At 38.6% G+C, this 20,105-nt stretch overlaps 1 protein-coding gene across 13 annotated transcripts in view; it reads right to left on the reverse strand.

Annotated features, from left to right (window-relative positions):
• baz2b.L (bromodomain adjacent to zinc finger domain 2B L homeolog) overlaps positions 1-20,105 on the reverse strand; it is a 159,747-nt gene that overhangs the window by 14,532 nt on the left and 125,110 nt on the right. For 9 of the 13 annotated variants that reach the window (XM_018235811.2, XM_041576126.1, XM_018235810.2 and 6 more), the window contains 15 exons: positions 17,826-17,927; positions 11,079-11,289; positions 10,002-10,094; positions 9,855-9,916; positions 9,418-9,483; positions 7,841-7,906; positions 7,023-7,067; positions 6,390-6,422; positions 5,130-5,195; positions 3,338-3,478; positions 2,966-3,220; positions 2,399-2,613; positions 1,307-1,381; positions 509-743; positions 129-191 (listed from right to left, as the gene is read on the reverse strand). In XM_018235811.2, coding sequence (XP_018091300.1) covers positions 129-191; positions 509-743; positions 1,307-1,381; positions 2,399-2,613; positions 2,966-3,220; positions 3,338-3,478; positions 5,130-5,195; positions 6,390-6,422; positions 7,023-7,067; positions 7,841-7,906; positions 9,418-9,483; positions 9,855-9,916; positions 10,002-10,094; positions 11,079-11,289; positions 17,826-17,927 — 1,728 coding nt within the window. The remainder of the gene's footprint in view (positions 1-128; positions 192-508; positions 744-1,306; positions 1,382-2,398; positions 2,614-2,965; positions 3,221-3,337; positions 3,479-5,129; positions 5,196-6,389; positions 6,423-7,022; positions 7,068-7,840; positions 7,907-9,417; positions 9,484-9,854; positions 9,917-10,001; positions 10,095-11,078; positions 11,290-17,825; positions 17,928-20,105) is intronic. The other 4 variants (XM_041576130.1, XM_041576129.1, XM_041576128.1 and 1 more) reach the window with 2 other exon arrangements.

Below are 20,105 nucleotides of genomic sequence, written 5' to 3' on the forward strand. Positions count from 1 at the left end.
AACACCCTCATTCAGTTAATGAGGGTTGTATTTGAATGGGGGGGGTTGACGGATAGATTTCAGAAAACTTTATACATAGATATATTTTTGAAGTTAAGATTAAACATATATAATACTGGAGTGGTTACCTTAAGCAATTTGTCAATCTGCTTTTCTAGTTCCTCCACGGTGGCCGTTTGATCGCCATCATCCTACATGAAGAAAATATAGGGTGAAATCAAAATAAGAAAAACAGATTACCCAAATGATGCTAAACTACAACTACCAGAATTAACACCTGCTCTGGAGTTTAGTTAAATATTTTGTCGAAAAAAAAGGTTTATGCCATACCCTGTGCATGTTCAAAAACATTGCAAGGAAGTTGTTGAGGTCTGTAATTTGTCAAAAAGGATGCAAACATGGTCTCTAACATTTGCAAAGGTGTTTGTGAATGTTTTTTGAGCTAACAAAATATGAGTTCTGTCATTGCCTCTATGCTCCTGTTCCTACATGTATTTATGTCAGATACCTCATCGTCACAAGTTTCCACTTTTTTCATCTTTTTATCCTCATCTTCGTCATCTTCATCTTCTGCTGGATCATCGCTATCATCATCATCGTCATCATCATAGTCACTGTCTGCTCCCTTCCGCCTCCGCTTGCGCCCTTGAGTAGGTGTTCCTAAAGATTGCTGCTCCTCGCTGCCTTCACTCCCAGTTATGGAGTCTTTTTTCCCAGTCTTTTTAGCATGGATCATTCTAAGCCTTTCAAAAAATTTGTACAAAAACTGTTATTGCGAAATAACCAACAATCAACTAACACTAACAATCAACTAACACTGGACTGGGCCCTTGTCCCCCAACTGGCTTCTCATTGTTTACCTCCCCCCAGGGCCACTCCTGCCATGAGGCACGGCCCCAGGATCACCCTTACCCCTGTCATCAATGTGTGTGGGGGGGTGTCATGTTAGCCGGCTGGGTTGCCTAGAGCAGCTGACTAGCTTGGCCCACAACTGATGTCATATAAACAGTATACATTGTTGCTAATGTCTAGGAATCTACAACCAAAACAATGTAAATTGCAAAGATGTTTAGAAGAGCAAGTGTCTGAGCAACTTATAGCACAGATCACAAAACGTAAAAGGCAAAAAGCTGTTAATTAATGATAGAATCATTAAAATATCAATCCTTTCAAGATCCGCAAAGTGAGATTATGCATCAATTAATGTTACAAAATACCCTTCCATACAGAAGAAATGACTTCCTTTCCCTGTTTCAGTTTAACTAGCCGATAAACACAGATTCCTGTTCATACACATAGTACTTACTTGCGAAGTTTGCCTTCGACCATCCACTTATCTCTTCTTAGATTAGACATGTGGTCTATATTTTTATCAATTTCACTGAAATTAAAACAGGAAATGTTAATTATACAATCCAAAAAGCCTTCAAATTAAGATGTTAACATTAAAAAAAACCAACTTCACAAAATCCCACTGTTTAGACAAATCTGCTCCAACTGTTCTCCCGAGAGCAGTTTACCCCATTATTCCCATTTTGCACAGCGAGTACTATGAAGACACTCACAACTGGTTGATTAAAAATTTTAGATTGTGAATTTTTTCCACTATTCAAGAAAATCATAATAATTGAATTATTTTGGAATTCAATCTCAAATTTTCAAGATTTATCAAATAATAAAAGTTTGAAATTCAAATGAAAAAATTCAGCAGCTAAACATAGAGAGCTTTTACAGAAATCACGGTGAGTAGTATTTTCAACAATCAAGCTATTATTATAAGTCTTTCAAACTGCAGAATTTGTAAAAATGAATGGAACAATGTGGACCAACATCTGTATTCATGGGGCCCATACTAAGTCAGCAGGATCCTCGACCAAGGGCCCCCTAATTATTAGCCCACTGGTCATCTGGGCCTCCTCTATGGTGGACCTTCTAAAAAGTAGAAAGGAACCACAATGTAAAAAAAGTCCCTTTTATGCATGGCCATGCCCTTAATCTACTCCCCAATTATGCCAAAACGCATCTTATCATCTAGCCCCCCCTCCACTTACTATAGGCTCCATCCTATTGGTGGATTACAAATCAATCTTAATTTTAGGGCCCCCTTCTGCAACAGTGCCCCTTATGGTAATACCCCCTATTCCCCACTGATGGCTGTCCAGATGTGATTTCCATTTTTAAGCAAGCAATTGAAAAAATAAATCGTAAAAATCTCAGTTTTGAAAACATTCAAATTCCAAAAAAAGTATAAATTAACCCCTAAGCCCCTAACCTGTACTGATACATAAGGCTCTTTTGTGCGCTGTAAGCACAAAGTTGCTTAGAATTACATTTTCTTTCATTATGCAGAGAATCGTTTGTGGGTGCACATCCCCTTTAAGGATGCATGCTAATTTACCTGACAACACTTTTACTACATGCTAGTTCGTTAACCAGGAAAGCAAGAATTGAGGATTTCTGTTCTGGAGTGTGCGCCTGAAAAGCTTTGGTCTGGAGGCTTTCTGTAAGGTCCGTCTGCCCACAGTGAGCTTCCATGAATATCTGAAGCACCTCAGAAACGTTGTCCCGGTTAATGCCAATATTCAGTATATGTTCCCCAAGAGCTGTTTTGGCCTAACAAAGAAAAAAACAAAAGATTATACTCCTCTAACTGATTTATTAAAAAAATCCATCAAAACTCTACTAGCATCTGTTCCGCTTCTTGCCCTCTGACTTCTCTGGCTGTGCGGAGGAGCCAGCGGCACCAATGCACAAATATGTTGACTTGCCATTCAATGTTTAGTCAGAAGTCATATAGGACAGTATTGGAACTTGAGAACAGGAAGCTAGCTTTACAAACTGATTTAATGAACATGCTCCTTTCTCCCTGTAGACTGCAAAGGCTCACTGAATGTTCCACTATTTCTGTTATTTTTTTCTTGCTACCTCCCCCACTCTTCTCTAATGGAGGAAATGTTTCAGTTACCTTATATCCTGGTGGGACTCCTGGGTCACAAACAGCAACAGATAGCAGTCTCACAAGCAAGTCCTGCACTTCTCCCATGCTGTCTCCCATATTTAATAAGCCTTCTTGGAGAACACTTAGTGTAGGAATCTCTTTGTGTGAATCGAAGTCCAACACTTTGCCAAAGTTCCGGAGAAACTGTACAACCATGAGGCAATTGGAGAATGTGCTGCCAGACAGAACAAGTCCAGGCATACGAGGCAGTTCTGGAAAAGGCTTTTATGAGAAAAATGGAATAAAATAGTGAGTTATAAAGTTATTTAAATATTTAGTGATGAATTTAGGGCAGGGGTTGGGGTGAATATAGAGGGCAGAGGTCTTATTATAGAATACCCTGTGGTCTGCAAGACACATATCTTCAATCGGCTTCTTTAGCTCCTTTGCCAGCTCCAACTCCAGCCTCCGTTGTTCAAGCTTACGTTCTTTATGTAACCTTTTCTCATCCTGTTTTTCTTGCTTTAAACGTTCCCTTTCCTTTGACGAAATGTAAAATATACAGTTGCTTTGTTAGATGAGTAAATAAGGACACTTCCCTACAGGTCAGCAATACGTCTGCCAATTAGAAAATATAAGGACTCGTTTACAAAACACAACTGCAGTTATGGTCCTTCAAAGATGGACTCAAAAACTGGTCTCATTCATTAAAAGGGACCTGTCACCAGAAGAAATAATTCCAAAGTCTTGTTAGTGCAAAATAAACTTTACTAAGAGTATATATATTATTTTAAAAAAATCCTTCAGTCTTAGAATTACAATCTTAGGGAGCAGGCAGGAACCTTTTTGTGGAATCTGTTTTTAAGACAACTTGTGTATCATCCCAAAATCTTGTGTATGTGCCAAAATAGAAGACCTTGGGGGTCATTTATAAACACTGGGCAAATTTGCACCTGGGCAGTGACCCACAGCAACCAATTAGAGATTTGCTTATATTGATTTCCTTGCAGCTGGCTGGAAAAATCTAATCACTGATTGGTAGTTATAAAATACTGCCCGTATGCAAATTTGCCAAGCATTTATAAATGAGCCCCCTTGTGTTCTCTACACAATTATGAGCAGGGAGGGGGGCTGTGAGGAATGCAGCCAGTGACATCTAGTAAGTGCTGAATTGGAAGTTAAAGTAACTGCCTGCCCTGAGGCATAGGAGCAGGGCAGGCAATATATGGTTGACAGCTTAGATATTTAAGCTCCTTTATAGCAGGTATGTATCTTTTAATAAAAAAAAGAATTTGGGTTTTATGTTTCATATGCAAAGGACTTTTATTATACAGCTTTTTATGCATAGGTGACAGGCCCCTTTTAAAGATAAAGCTGCTCAATCCACATAGTTGCACTTAGCGCAGCTGTGTCCGGTCCACCTCATGTTGCAAATTGTGCACAAGTCCGTCCATGCCAAGGAACCTTGGAGCTACTGCTACCTTGAAAGTGGTGGTTACAATAGACAGAGCATACTTGCACCTAAGAAATATAAACAGACACATCGGCTGCAGATTGAACAGAGAGGGTATTGCCATGCCCCTTCCAGGATGAGGCCCCAGCCGCTCTGCATTTGTAAGGTTTACCTCTTACCCTGAATTATACAGATCTGGTGTTGATGATTAAAAATATATTCTACATTGAAAATTAGCACATCTTGAAAAGAGAAGTACCTCTTGTGCATCTCGGACATGGGAAACGTATGGGAATACCTTTTGGACATGGAAGTAGATGTTGGATGGACATGGGAGTAAATCTTCTCTATGAGAGTACATGTTGGACATAGAAGTACATTTTAGAAATGGGGTCACATCTTGGACATGGGAGTACCTCTTGGCCATGAAAATACATATGTTTTATGTAAGATAAATAAAGTAACATTTTTACAGTTACAACCCATTGCCAATGTTCCCAATAAGTTGTGCCAATGTTCCCAATAAGTCTTGACATCAGCACACCTTACCAATTACAGTTAACACAAAACCTTATATACACACATATCACTTAGTATTTGGTCAGACTCACACACTGCCCTGTACAGACAACATTTTAAAAGAGACCACACAAGATTTTATTTATGCACATGGTCTACAAGAAATGAAAGGGAAAGTGCTCATGAGTATAAGGTCTACTGAGATATTGCAGAACTTACTTCAGCTTTTTTTCTGGCTTCCACAGCTTTAAGTAGCATGACATGTTGCCTCCTCCTCTCTCGTTCCTATTAGAACCAACATAATCAGACGGAGCTCAACCAGATTTACAAACAAAGAAACAAAAACAAAAAAAAATGACAACATAAAACACACTGCGTTTAATGAACGGGAAGCCAACAGTCGCAGAATCAGCTAAAATACAAGACATGTAAAGGTCAAGTTTGCGCAGGTTTTAGTTGGGGTTTAGAAAGCGGAAACACAATCGAAAGCGATAAAGTAGAACAATGAGTAATGAAGACAGTCTAGTACGAAGGGTACTTATGGTCAGTCACGTTGGGATGCTTTATATAAGCTTGCTAGCAGGACACAAGGCAGAAACATTGGCTGAAACAGGTCAATTCACTTACATCTGCTTTTTGAAAGCCTCTGAAATAATCTAGGGCAAGCCAATTATGTTAGGACATTGTTTGGTTGATATGTGTATTTACAGTTTAGACATGACATTCCTTAACTATGAATTGAGGGAAGATCAGAGAGGTTTCATGGCTTATACACATGCATGGATGGAATGAGATTGTCTCACCGACATTCCTTGGATGCATTGCATAAAGTCACATAACTGTGCTTTTTTGCTTGCTGATATAATGGGTGTAATTAATACTTAACAATGAATATCCCACTGTATTTTGAATAAGAATAAAATATGTATTCTATTAGGGGAAGACGAGCCAATAACTTAAATAAGACGTAACATGCAGCTGGGGCACCAATGGTAGTTAAAAGTTCAACACTAGTTGGCATCCTCTAGATGAGTAGCTACTGGGAGCATCTTTACTTCTAAAGGGCATTGGTACTCTTGGGTTGGTACAAAAGCCCATAATATAATGTGTAGCATTTCTAGCATACTTCTTTGTTAAACTGTAGTTCTCCTTTAAAGTAATAATTGAACCAACTGACAGTTTCTGATAGTTGCAGAAGAACACAAGGTGGCAGTGCGTGGGATTTATAGTTCACTTTATGGCCCATTGCTGCTCACCATTGATTTTAGGGATATTTTCTGTTTAGTAATAATACTGGAAACACGGCAATCTGATCAGTAGGGTGATACAAGGCAGCAGATGTATGCAATGCACTGTGCTGTTAAGCCATGCAGGAGTAAGTGATATCACAAACGCCAGTGCTATACTTTATGAAGTGCTATGAGAACCATATCACAACCAAATCACGATGCGGTGTTAGATGTACGAAAAGAAACATACCCATACCATATCTAGTCTATGCCTCTCCAACTCCTGGCAGAAAGAGTTGGCACATCATTACGATACAGAAATTAATACAGATTACAAAACTATATGCAAGAAGATAAATCCCCAGAAGACCCCAAAATACCAAAGCAAAGCAATAATACGTAGGCGGGAGACATTGTATAGATGGTACATCTTAAGTATTTTTGTGCTGAGAGGGGTTGTCAGGGTCAGGTATAGGATTAGCTTCTAACTCATGCCTTTGAGCTCGGCCAGAAAATATTGTTGGTAAAATACTAAATTACATATTCCAATGCAAAACATTTACATATCATATATCTGAAATATTTAGATCAGGGATGCCCAGCATGCAGTGCAGCAGCTCTTGTTCAACTATATTTTAAAGTTGTAGTTGAACAACAACAGCCTGAGTGCTGCAGGACACTGATTTAAGTTTATTTCCTTCTCAGAAGTTTGTGGCCCCCAGATTCCCCGCTTTGCATGGGGTCCCCTCTTTTCGGCCCTTGGGGGATGGGCAGGCCCTACTCCTATTAAGCTGCTGGTCAATCAAAGGGAGATTTAAATCTCACAGCAACATTATGATAAGAATCAAACAGTTCAGAGACCTAGTATTAACAATGTACAGACCTGGTGTTTCAGTAGCACTGCCTGCTGCCGCCTCATTTCCTTTGCCTGGGAGAAAAAAGAAAGGATAGAAACACACCTTTAGAACACCTTTAAGGTAAGAGAAGAAAACAATTACACATGCTCATCATACTAGAGGTAGCAATAAATATAAATAAATTCTAGCAGATGTCCCAGCTGTATGTATATATATATATATATATATATATATATATATATATATATATATATATATATATATATATATATATATATATATATATATATATATATATATATATATATATATATATATACACACATACATATCTAAAAAGAGTATAATTCCCCACCCCAGTAGTTACACCACTGGCCAACAGAGGACCCGTTTATCAAGCAACCGGCCGTAGTGGTCCCCAACCCCACTATGCAGTTCTTTGATTTCAGCATTGGTACAGGGGGAACAGGCCCACTTAATGCAAGAGGATCCTCCAATTAGAATCTTGCTGTCTTCTTGTACCTGGTGGCTCCCTATTCTTTTTTGACATAATCATTGTGGTAGAAATAAAACACCCTTCTGATGTCTGATGTCACTGTAGCAGCAGCAAGGCCCATTCAATTCCCTATGTTAGATAACAACAAGATGTCTGATGGACTAGATAGAATTGGCAATGGAGCATCCTCTTGCATATGTAATTTGATTTTAGCTGCCTACTTTAGAGACATTGGGGAGTTTTATTAACTAATAAGCTTGTGTTGGTCTCTCTTTCTAGCACCCACAACACATTACGTACACGTGGACACGATCGGAAAAGGAACCAAGGTGAGTTATCTAAACTAACCTTTATACGTTTCTTGGCCTCCATTATTTTGGCAATTGCTGCATCTTCCTTCTTTTTCTTTTTAGCCTGTGCATGCAAAACAGGTCTCAAGGTCATGCAAGAGCACAACTACAATCTGAAAAGGTTATCAGATTCAGAGAGAAAGCTGCATGCGCTTCTGGGTGACAGTATAATACAAGACAGTGCACATTAAAGCAGAATTCCTACAGCATGCTAATCCCCAGTCTTCCTTTAAAGTACATAATTTGTGTTCAGCAGCTGTACAGTTAGACATGAGAGGGCTGGGCTCCTTCATCAGGACTCTTTAAAATCATCCAAATGAAAGTATTAGGATAAATGTACAATATTTGTGGCTCAGAATACATAATCATGTACAGAAACCAATAGGCATGTAAGCTTGTCTTCTCCAAAATAATATATGCGAATCTGTATAATGTATATACTTTCTGCCCAATTATTAAAAGTCCATGGAATATCAAAAGGCTGGGTAGATTAGGAAAGGTGTTTACCTAATTCTCCTCACCAACAAATCTCAGGCCTATCGAGGCAGAGCTAAGTATCTGCACATTATCAAATTCACTTTTTGGGGTGGACACTTGATCTTGTGTGAAAGCAGATTCCTAGGGAACATTTTAAGGGAGACAGAAACCTTCCGTTGCACTCCCAAGCAATATTACAGATGCAAGTACACTCCAATGAGAATCCTCCCTACCAGCACATCGGACATCTTAATGGTAATTAACAGAAGGAGATTACAGTGCAAATTTGGCTTGTCAATATTACACTGTTATCTGAGATTAGAAAGGTAGTCAAAGGTCTTCAGAGCTAGAAACATCGTGCATTTCATATCTTCAGTGATGGGTACATCAACAAGGAAGAAGGAGTGCACAGATAAGGAAGAATTCTCATTGGAAGATCTTCTTGCATTAAGTAGGCCACTGGTCCTGGAGAACTGAGAGAAGTTGTATCAAACAGCATTGCTTATAAGAAATCCATCCCGATGTTGTTGGTCTACAGCCCCCAGCATCTTTTTAACAATGTTTCATTCATTCATCCATTCAAACTTTCTATATTATCTAGTAGCAGTAAATTCATGCTGGACTTTTGCAAAACTAAACACGTGAGTGGTGCGAAGTTTTCCAGATTACTCAGCAAGTCCAGTTGCTTTAGACTTACTACTACTTGATATGTTGGAATATGCTGGGAGTTATAGTCCAGCAACATTTGGGCAGAGCAAGACTGTTATGGAAGGTTTACATCCCCTTTAACGTGACGATAGCTCTCCAAGACAAGACAGAACTATCACTCTGATCCTCACAAACAAAACGACACGTTTAAGAGATGATCTCTCATATACTTCAGCTGAACTTTTATTAACCCCACTTTCCCTTAAAGTAGGAATATTTATTGTAGTTCAGCTACCTGGTTTCAAGTTGTTAGTACACATTATGAAACCACACTACAGGCATACCAAGGGCATAACAGAAATAGCAGACTTTGCAGCAGAACATGCAGTGAAAATACTGCACCACATACCTGTTTATATACATATAGTAAAACTTAATAGGTGCATTTACCTCTAGGATTTGTTGAGTACGAAGTTCTTTTTCCATTCTGACTTGTTCGATCCGTTTTATTTTTTCCTAACGAGAAAAACAAGATCATTATTTACTTAATAGGCTGGAGATAGGCAGTCAACACAATTTCTATGTGTTAGAAAGCTGCAGAATATCCAACACAGGACCATCCGATTGCTGTGACCACACTGCAGCCAAAACCCATCCTTATCTTTTCACTTGCTTTGGAAATGCAAAAGGACAATGATAAAGACTACAGTCTTAGAGACATCACCATAATATTAAGTGGCATCTACTGCATAAAGCATAGCCAGCTTCACCCAATTCTATATAACAACATGGCATTAAAGAGATTTACACAGGCTTCATTAGCAGCAGGAAGCACAAAAAAGGATTCAAGCTAAAATGGTGCCAACTGCCGTAAGGCACAAACCTACCTGTTGTTTCAGGATTTTAATTTGCTCCTTCTGCTTCCTTTTCTCCTCTGCAGCCATGATAGCTGGAACCACAAGAATACAATATATTGTCATTTGCGCCTTCTCTGGCACTCTGGAGTCCTGCTGAAGAGACAGCTATTAGCCTACCTTGCTGTTTCTTTGCTTCCTTGGCAGCTCGTGCCTGTTCCTGCCTTTGTAGCTTGCGGAGAAGCTTTATTTGTGCAGCTTGTCTTGCGATTTCTGCAAAGGAGAAAAAGATACGTTTAATGGAATGACGAGTTCTAGTTGCTTCTGACTAGAATTCTCTGTTTGGTATGAAAATAGCTCAAGATGCTTACCAAAATATCATTGGATAATTCAGTAAAAAGGAAAAATTGGGAGATAACAGACATATCAAGGAAATAATAATCCCCCAGTTATTCAAACTAAAAAAAAAAAATATTGATGCTCTTTTTATATAAATAAAGACATGTAATTGTTGACAGATGCAAGTCTTCATTTGTATACACAATTTGTGAGTCCTACAAAATGTATATTAAGTGTTGAAATATTAACTGAGTTTTTTCTAGTTTTTTTATTTTAATTTGGATATATAAATCAACTTATAGATATAATGAATTGAATTATCCTGAAATGGGGGCTTTCAGAATTCAGGATTAATGAATTAAAATAATAGTAGCAATAGCACCTTTGAATCTGCACAGCACTTTAATTTTTGCACTTTATTAGGTATTGAACGAGACCTTTAGTCTTTGTAAACTGGTAATTTATTAGTAACAGCTATTGGCAGGGTTTCTTTTTCTTAATTAATTTTAAATTTGTATCTGACATGGTCAGACCCAGGCCAACAGCTGCTTAAAAAGGTTCATAGTATATAAACAAGGGCTTCCAATTCTCAATTTTGCCTTGGTATTACTTCTATCACCAGATAGCCAACCACATCTGTTGATTTGTGTCATCTGCCAACAGGATTTAGAACTCAGAGCAATGGACGCTGATCCAAGGAGCTGTTTGGATATCTTGGTGCACAATTTCTATTGTCCAATCTAGTGAACCATGTTAAGGCAGATTTAGCTTTAGTATATGCAAATACATAGTCTAATCAAAGTCAGATATCATTTTAATTTTTTTTACAATATAACTAGACAGGCACATTAAATTCAGTTTGAGCATTAACAGCATTATATATTAGAGTATATACACAGTTACATGCATTCAACTAACCTTGTGCCTGCAGTTTTCTTAACAACTTGGCATCATCATTGACAACAAAATCAGCACTTCCTACATTAGGCGGGCGCCCTTTCCTTCTTCTCATCCTCGATTCCTCCCTAGCCAGCTGCTTATCTGGGTTGGGAGGCCGGCCCCGACGTCCTTCCATGGCCCGGATCCGTGGCACTATTTCTTCCTCTTTCAAAAGATACCACTGCATTCCCTTCAAACCAGGAGACACTATAGGTTAACTCACTGTGGATGTGGCTTCAGTATCCACAGTCTGTGTGCATTCTTACAATACATCAGCTATATATAGCCTACTTTTTGATACATTCAGGGGTGGAAATACAAAAATGTGTAATTCACATTCACTAAAATTGCATTATTTTTTATTCCTATATTGCCAACACATTCCCTAGTGCTTTAAATATTATTCACATCTATATCTTCAGCTACACCAACATCACTTACTCAAGGACTAGATATTTCCACTCTGTACTAAGGGATACATAGGTTTTGCATTCTATTTATCTTCTTTTATTACAACATATTATTATAAATTATTCCTTACAAGGTACCTAATTTGCATATTAACTTTCATACATAAGAATGGAAGCACCCATAGAGGCTATGACAGAGGTTGCCCAGCTGTAGGGCTGCTTGCATTTGGGTATTCAACGTTGTTGATGGTAGAGCAACATGAAGGTCTGCTGAAGTCATATTTAGGGAGAATGCTCTAGATTTCTCAGAAAGCCCTGTCGGAAGACAAATTAGGGTAAAATTTGGGATAACTGCATAATTGGCACTAAATATGTCGCCTTAAAGTTAGGTCATTATCTTATACTTTGCTTTACTGATTAAGTGCAGTTTCCTGTAAAAGCACCTAGGGAATGTACATGAAGTAACAGAAAATGCATTATATCCCAGAATTAAGGAATAAAGACAATGGCACATTAACGTGAATCACTTCCAACTGAAATCAGTGTCAATGTTCCATATATTCTCATTGTAAATATCATTTCACTTTGAGCTGCCATATCGCTTACTTTGGCTTATGAATTTAGCATCAAACTATGTAAACTGAGACAAGCCATATACCAGCTCCCACTAATATTTGGAACCATGAATATACACAGCATCGGACTGGGGGGGTCACATCAGGGCCCCTGTCCCCCCCAAAGGCCCCCTTCAGACCCACCTCCCCAGCCTCAAATTCTACTCTGCCCCCTTCCCCCACTAGTGCGTACCTGTGCATGTTATTTCTTTGATCTGGGGGGTAGAGGTAACGAGTGAAGGCTGTGTGGAGTGAGTGCATCAAGGCCCTCACCCCCATCCCATGGAATCCTCCCCAGCTGCAAATCCCACTCTGCCCTCTACATCCCCTCCCACCTTCCCCCCGCTAGTGTGTACTTATGCGCATCTATTTACCCAGTTTTTATTTTTATACTGAACTGTTCTTTTAAGGAGTGTGCAAAATAAAAAAAATTTCAATATAGTTAGGCAAAAATGTAATTTATAAAGGCTGAAGTGACTGGATGTCTACCACAATAGCTAGACCACTACTTCCTTCTTTGCAGCTCTCTTGATTTCCACTGATTGGTTACCAGGCAGTAACCAATCAGTGACTTGAGGGGGGGGGGCACATGGGTCATTTCTGTTGCTTTTGAATCTGAGCTGTGTGCTAAGGATCAATTACAAACTCACTGAACAGTTTTGTCTCATGTGGCCCCCTTAAAATCACTGACTAACTCAGAGTTAGAGAGCTAAAAAGCAGGAAGTAGTGTTCTGACTATTATGTCACTCCAGCCTTTATACATTACATTTTTGGCTAACTAACTATATAAGAAAAATTTGTATCTACCCAGTTTTTATTTTTTACACTCAGCTTTTCCTTTAAGGAGTACTTTGGAGACTTTGGTAACAGACCACATAACAACCTAATATAACAAAATAATATCACAATTACAACCTGAACTGAGCCAATATCACTGGCTAGATTTATAGACAGGTAACAGTTGTGTAAATGGGGCAAAGCCATTCCTTGGTATACACTGTCATTCTATACAGTGTACTCTCTATGTATAATAGCCTATGTATTATTCTATACATGAATATACTACCCCTTACCTGTCAGTTATGGAACTGCACAATAAAACAGGGCCTAAAGCCCTTTCAGTGACCACAGAGAATATTTCTCATTCTTTAAAATATCCGGCAAGGTCACACAATGTCACGTAGTTATCACAACAGAGTTTATTCTGATGCCATCAAGGACTCAAGAACAAACACAGTGGAATTATTAATTGTTGCTGTATCTCGTTATCATGTTTCCCCCCCGTATTAATTAACAGACCTTGGAATGATTATTGAAAAAAATAACAAAACACAGGAGAGCTGACTTTTGTTTCTTAGATATCATTTTCCCTTGCAACTAACTGCAATCCTGTGAATGGTTTGTTTACATAATGAATACTTTGTTGGGTATAATCCATAAAATACAGCATGTATATATTTAATCAAAGTAATACAGAAAGGTTGGGACCACTGGCTTGGGGGGGGGGGATTATTATATAAGATGTGCAACCTGGCCCTTTCAACTTTCAGTGAACATGAGCTCTCAGCATACGTTGTAATTAAAATGATACTGACACTGAAACATTAATCTTCAAAATATGAATGAACATTAAAAGCTACATATCGGTCACATTAGTCATTTTTCACTGATAGGGCTGCTTTTGTAATTGTTACTAAACCTGACTGTTTTGCCAACCTGACTGTCCCTTTTCAGCCTGTCAGTTAGAGTTTCTAATGCTCACAGGCTATTACTGCACAATATTGCAGCCTCCTCATAGAGAAACATGGGGGATCAGATAGGTAGGGTAAACATGTAGGACAAATACTTTTATGGCAAAATTATAAATAGCATGGGAAGAAAATGTTATGATATATTTGTTTTGGTGTGATTTCTAGTCTCAGTATCTCTTTAAGTTTGAGTGACTTAAGGTGGCCATACACGGATAGATCCGCTCGTTTGGCGATGTCGCCAAACGAGCGGATCTCCCTCCGATATGCCCACCTTGAGGTGGGCAATATCGGGCTGATCCGATCGTGGGCCCTAGGGCCCAACGATCGGATCCTAGCGTTCGCCAAACGGGCGGTCCGATCGCGGGACCGCATCAACGAACAGATGCGGCCGCGATCCGACGGGATTTTTAACCCCATCCGATCGAGATCTGGCCGACTTTCGGCCAGATCTCGATCGGGGAAGCCCGTCGGGGGCCCCCATACACGGGCCAATAAGCTGCCGACTTGGTCTGTCGGCAGCTTTTATCGGCCCGTGTATGGCCACCTTTACTCTGGAGAGCTGGGTAGAGTAATTGGAAAGGTTTGCAGAAGGTTTATGTTACCTTTTAAGTATCCTCTAGCTGCCCTGTGTAATGCTATGATCTCAAGAGGGAAAGATTAAATGTGCTTTTTTTGTAATGCAGTCCCTCTAGATGTCACTCTTATCTAAGAATTCATTTGGTTAGGGGCTGGGTTGTCACCACTAGGAGGAGCTATACTGGTAGGTTGTGATTGAATTCCTTGCTCATCTTGCTGCCAGCTGGGCTTTCCTTTTTATGTAGTTGTTCTAAAGCGAAATCTGGAATGAAATCTGGAAGACAAAGGGGTGCTTCTGCCATGACATACCTCCAGGGCCATAACTAGGGGTAAGCAGAATAGGCTAGGGCACAGCTACAGAGAGGGAGGGACGAAATTAGAGAAAAACTTCTATCCTTCCACCCACCCTGGGTTGATCTAAGTTACTAATCACCACAAACAGGATTGCAGGAAGATGGCTGACATAGTGCAGGTAATCAGCATTCTCATTGGTTGATTCTTTTGAATAGTTAGGCTACTTTGAGAGCTTGTGGGTAAATTATTTATTTTGCTTGTCATGTAAAGTGTGAGTAGCACCTTAAACCCTCTTTTAATGCAAGTAACAGAGTGGGGGTAATTTACTATGACCCAGTACATATGTGTAAGGGCACTATAGGCTGCAAAATCACATTTCTTAGTATGTACAGAGCTGTGTTGCGGACTGTGTCTCTAGCTGCAACCTAAGTTGCGCATCGGAATGATTCGCAATTTCATGGAAAGGTATGGGACAGACAGCTCTGCATTTGTGGGGTGCAGAAACCAGCAGAAACTCATTTAGTGGGAGTGGGGGCGCACTTTGCACCCTGCCTTGCACATCATAAATGACCCCTGGTGTCCCTAAAGCTCCTGCTCAAATATTAGCAATTATGGATGTGACAGAAACAGCATTAGATCTAATTCTGAAGTTTCACCAGATGCTTCCACTCAGGACAGAAGGTACATTCTCATTCTACACTATCTCAGTTCAGCTGCTGAGTTTATTTTCAGTATTCCAGAACACTCTTTGCTGCATCTGGATAATATCCATCTGACAGCTATAAACTGTACAATACATGGTTATGTGCTAAGGAAGCTGGGGTTGGTATCACTGCAGCCACATACATTTGTATAGGTATACTTCTAACACATTACTTCTATTTGCATTGATAACACAAGTAGGGGCATATTTATAAAGCCGAGTAAAAAAAATGGTATTGAAATAAAGGACACATTGTAATTTTATGCCAGGGTACACTGGGTAAAATCGTGCTTAGTTATAAAGTCATATAATGAATGTTTGGCGTATTTGTAGTGGGGTGTGAAATTTTTATGTAAAAACAGGAGTTAACTTGAAAAAGCCTTATAAACACTGATACTGAGTGTACCGGATTTAACAGATTTTTACAAGATTCTTTTATGTCATGTCAGAAATCTTGTCCTCCTAAATTTGTCCCATTGGCTTGGGTCACATATCCAGTATCAGCTGGCATGAAATGATAGAGTATTCAGAAGTGTTTGTTGGTCATTAAGAAATATACACTCTGTTCCAATAATTTAGATTGACTCTTTGTGATGGATAGTTTAATTGATTGTCATGCATGACATTTATTCACACATAAGGGCTATATAAATGCACGGTTTATTTTAACCACCTTTCAACTTTTTATAGAATAACATTTTCACCATAATAATTCTGCCCCATAGTGTTTTTCTGTGCTTACTGCAGATGTAATTAACCCCCATTTTTACATCATCATTTCTATCTTACTTCGATACTGCTCCTAAAACAAAAAGAAAAAGAAACAAAAGGCAGACACACACTATAGTTAATCGGTTTGGCAGGCACAGTATTCTCTGTTTATCATACACTATATGACCAAAAGAATTTGGACACCCCTTCTAAGTAATGCCATTGGCAATGTAAGCTCGAGACACAGGTGCCACTGAATCATACAATGACAAGCTTCCCATCTTTGTGGCAACAGTTTGGGGTAGGACCTTTCCTGTTTCTGTAAATAAGAACTTCATACAAAAGGTAAGGTCCATACAGAATGGTTTCGCAGAGATGGGAGTGGAAGAACATGAATGGCCTACATAGACCACCCGACTTTAAGATAAAGTGAAAGCCCAATATGAGCCAGGCCTCAATGCCCAACCTTTTACCTGAATGGATACAAATCCCACCATCAGTGTTCCAAGTCTAATGGAGAGACTTTCCAGAAGAGTATGGGTAATGGCAGTTGTAGCAGAAAAGAGAGGTACAACTTATTAATACCCTTGGTTTTTGGATGTGATAGAAGACAGCCAGGTATCCACATAATTTGGCAATATAATGTAGCTCTCATCCTGTACATGAGAAAGGGGCTGTAAGAGTATACACCAAAATAATAAAATTTTCCTAAAAATATGCTGAGAGAGTGTACATTAGAAAAGACTGATGGATGGCAGATAGAAAGCAGGGTTTACCAAGATGTGTACAGATCACTCAAAGAAATGCACTCAGGTTTTAGCAGAACAATCTTAGGCCAATTAGGAGTGCATTTGGGTAAACTATCACAGCTATTATAGGGATGCTGAGATCATTTAAATTAAAACATATCCATGTCATCCCCAGAAGACAGCAGTTTCATTGGAACAGCCACCTAAATTAACACACTCGACTCAGTGTGGAGGTTGGGTTACTGAGCGCTTGTGTCCCCACATAAGCGCACAGAAAGTGTGGGGGGGAGGGGTAGCAATTTACACAAGGGGGATAGTAATCTACACAAGGGGGGTTAGCAATTTAAGATTTCCAAGTGCTCCTATTGATCATGTTAATTAGTAACTGATTTGTTTCTAAATCTAAGAGTAACCTGCATCTTTTTGCCAAATACATAATCATTTTAATTACTAAAAAGTACATGACACAAGTTATCTGACATAATAATAATAATATAACAAACATTAGTACTCAAAACATAAATATGTAGGCACAAAACATTATTAACTTCACAAAAACCACACAAAACGACATAACCATACTGTGATAATACAGCTCTGCAGTTTGCAGAATGCTAATTGAAATGAATCTAAAAAGCTTGGAAATGATAACTGAACAGCCAACAAATTAGCCAGCGGAACATAAAAACAAAACAAAACTACACAGTACTACTACTAAACACATATACAGTCTAATCAAATTGTGATAATACATCTTTTATCACAATTTCTATATATTTTTTTTAAATTTGTTGCTTATTTTAAATGGTAAAAGAATGATAAGTGAAAGCCAATTATAAGTCAGATTTGTAAGAAACGTGACTTAGTAGCAGCAGTTGTGCTAGTACTATTCAGACTATAAAATTTGTAAGTGGATACCTGTGGTCCATCTCTGGCTTCATAGAAGTCACCCACTCTTATTTTTGCACTGAAGCTGAAATTGTCCCTTGAGATATCCATTATTCCATTTCTGCTGAGATACTGAAAAAATCACAGATTTTTTCACTTGAGGTTTGGAAAGAATGACAGCATACGTTTGTTGCCTAGCTTCCCCCAGGAGATGGCATGCTCTGCTGCCCACACAAACACTAATATAGTACTCCTTTTACATACAGATCATGTTAAAATGGGGGAATTTCACTTGTTTCTTATCCATGTTTGTCATTTATACCTAAAAATGCAGTCAAGGTTTTTGTTTGGAATTGTGGTGCACAAGATGTTTGTCACTACAGATTAGTGATGATCAAATCACCAAGGATCACCGCTGGTTACACTATTGATGACAATGAAAATTTTTGTGAGAGCCCTTAACTTGTGCTTAAAATATTCACCTAGACAGCTTTGGGTGACAGTTGCAGTATGAGACCTATTCTCCTTACTTTTCAGTGCCATTATTGGGAGTTGACCTTGCATATTTGTTTCTCATATTCAGTAGTGTTGACTGAAATTCCATGTAACAAAACACCACATGAGCCACGGCTGTTAATAGCTTGTTTCAAATGACTGAATTCGTCTTAACAGTTCAGGCATTCTCTGTGATGCTATAGAAGTGTCATTAAAGGAACAGTAACAGCAAAAAATAAAATTGTTTTAAAGGAATGATAATGTACTGTTGCCCTGCACTAGTAACACTGATCTGTTTTATTTAACACTAATATAGTTATATCAACAAGCTGCTGAGTGGACATGGGGACAGCCATTCAAGTACAGGATATGCAGTAGATAAAACATAACTTCTGAAGTATCTGATTGTATACTATACAGATTATCTGTTACCTACTGTGTATCCTGTGCCTTTTCTCCTTTTCAGCTTTGAATGGCTGCCCCTATGGCTACAGAGCAGCTTGTTTATATAAACTATAGTAGAGTTTCAGAAGCAAACATGCCAGTTTTAACAGTGCAGCACAACATTACATTATATTTTCATTACTTTAAAATATTTTCATTTTTTTGGTGTTACCGTTTCTTTAATGTCATGGCTACCTCTATTGTTCTGTGTAATGGTGATGTACAACATGCAGAATTACAACAGCCCGACTACTCAAATATGTGCCCATTATATTTCTACAGTATTTTAAAATTGTTTTTGACATGGGCACATTATGGTAGAATGCCTGAACAATTAATAAGTGAAGCATAATTTAAATCAATGCAATGGATGAAATGTGGCAGTGTATTTTGTGTTACATCTAGGGGTCTATTTATCATGCTGTGTAAAAAGTGGAGTGAAGCATTGTGATGTTGCTCAGAGCAACCAATCAGGAATTAGATTTGAAAAGTTAGAAAACAAAAGCAAAGACCTGATTGGTTGCTATAACCAACATCACAGCTAATGTTTCACTCCACTTTTTACATAGCATGACAAATAGACCCCCTTGTGTATGCATACAGTCATATCTCAGCACCCCATAAAATGTGTGCAGGCAGCATACAGAGGCTCCCTAGTGATCTTCTGTTGTGGGAGCAGCAGCTGAGGACCACTTGTAACCACTTGCTACTTGTTTAGAATCACAGCCAAATAGTTATATACTGTCTGTATCACTTTTTTATCACTGTTCTTTACATGAAAGCACAAGTACTTTTTCTAGGCCTTAATCTTCAGTATTCAGTAAATACAAGGATTTTTATTTTCATTCCATTTTTGAGTTGCAAACGGAATCTTCTGTTACTCGTCTGTTTTGTTCCAGTCAAGAACCCCATGGCAAGATTTTTACATCTAAGTGCTCACCATAGCTATTGTGTAGACAATCTTATCTGTGCTTGTATATTGTCCAAATGTACCCCTAAACTTATATCCAAATGGGTGCTTCACTGCAACTCAAGAGCACTTGAAAACATATTGGAAAATGTACACCAAGTGCTTTTTGAGACCATTAACGAATGTGTATATATCATTGGTTAACAATTTAGCCACTCATGTCTATATCCTGAAGAGCCATTAAACTGGCCACAGCAGGCCTGGAATTTCTGCTACATCTACATATAATTTGCAGGGATGCTGCAGAGTCAAAAAAATTTGTCAAAGGAACATTGTATAAGTCAAGCAGTAAGAGCCTCCTAGGCAGAACACATCTTCAAGAGAAAAAGTTTGGCTTGGATAATTTTTCTGATGCTAAACATTTTCCTTCTTAATAAGGTCTGTTGAAAGATATGGCTGCA

The sequence above is a fragment of the Xenopus laevis genome, chromosome 9_10L (assembly GCF_017654675.1).
Source record: "Xenopus laevis strain J_2021 chromosome 9_10L, Xenopus_laevis_v10.1, whole genome shotgun sequence".
Lineage (NCBI taxonomy): Eukaryota > Metazoa > Chordata > Amphibia > Anura > Pipidae > Xenopus > Xenopus laevis.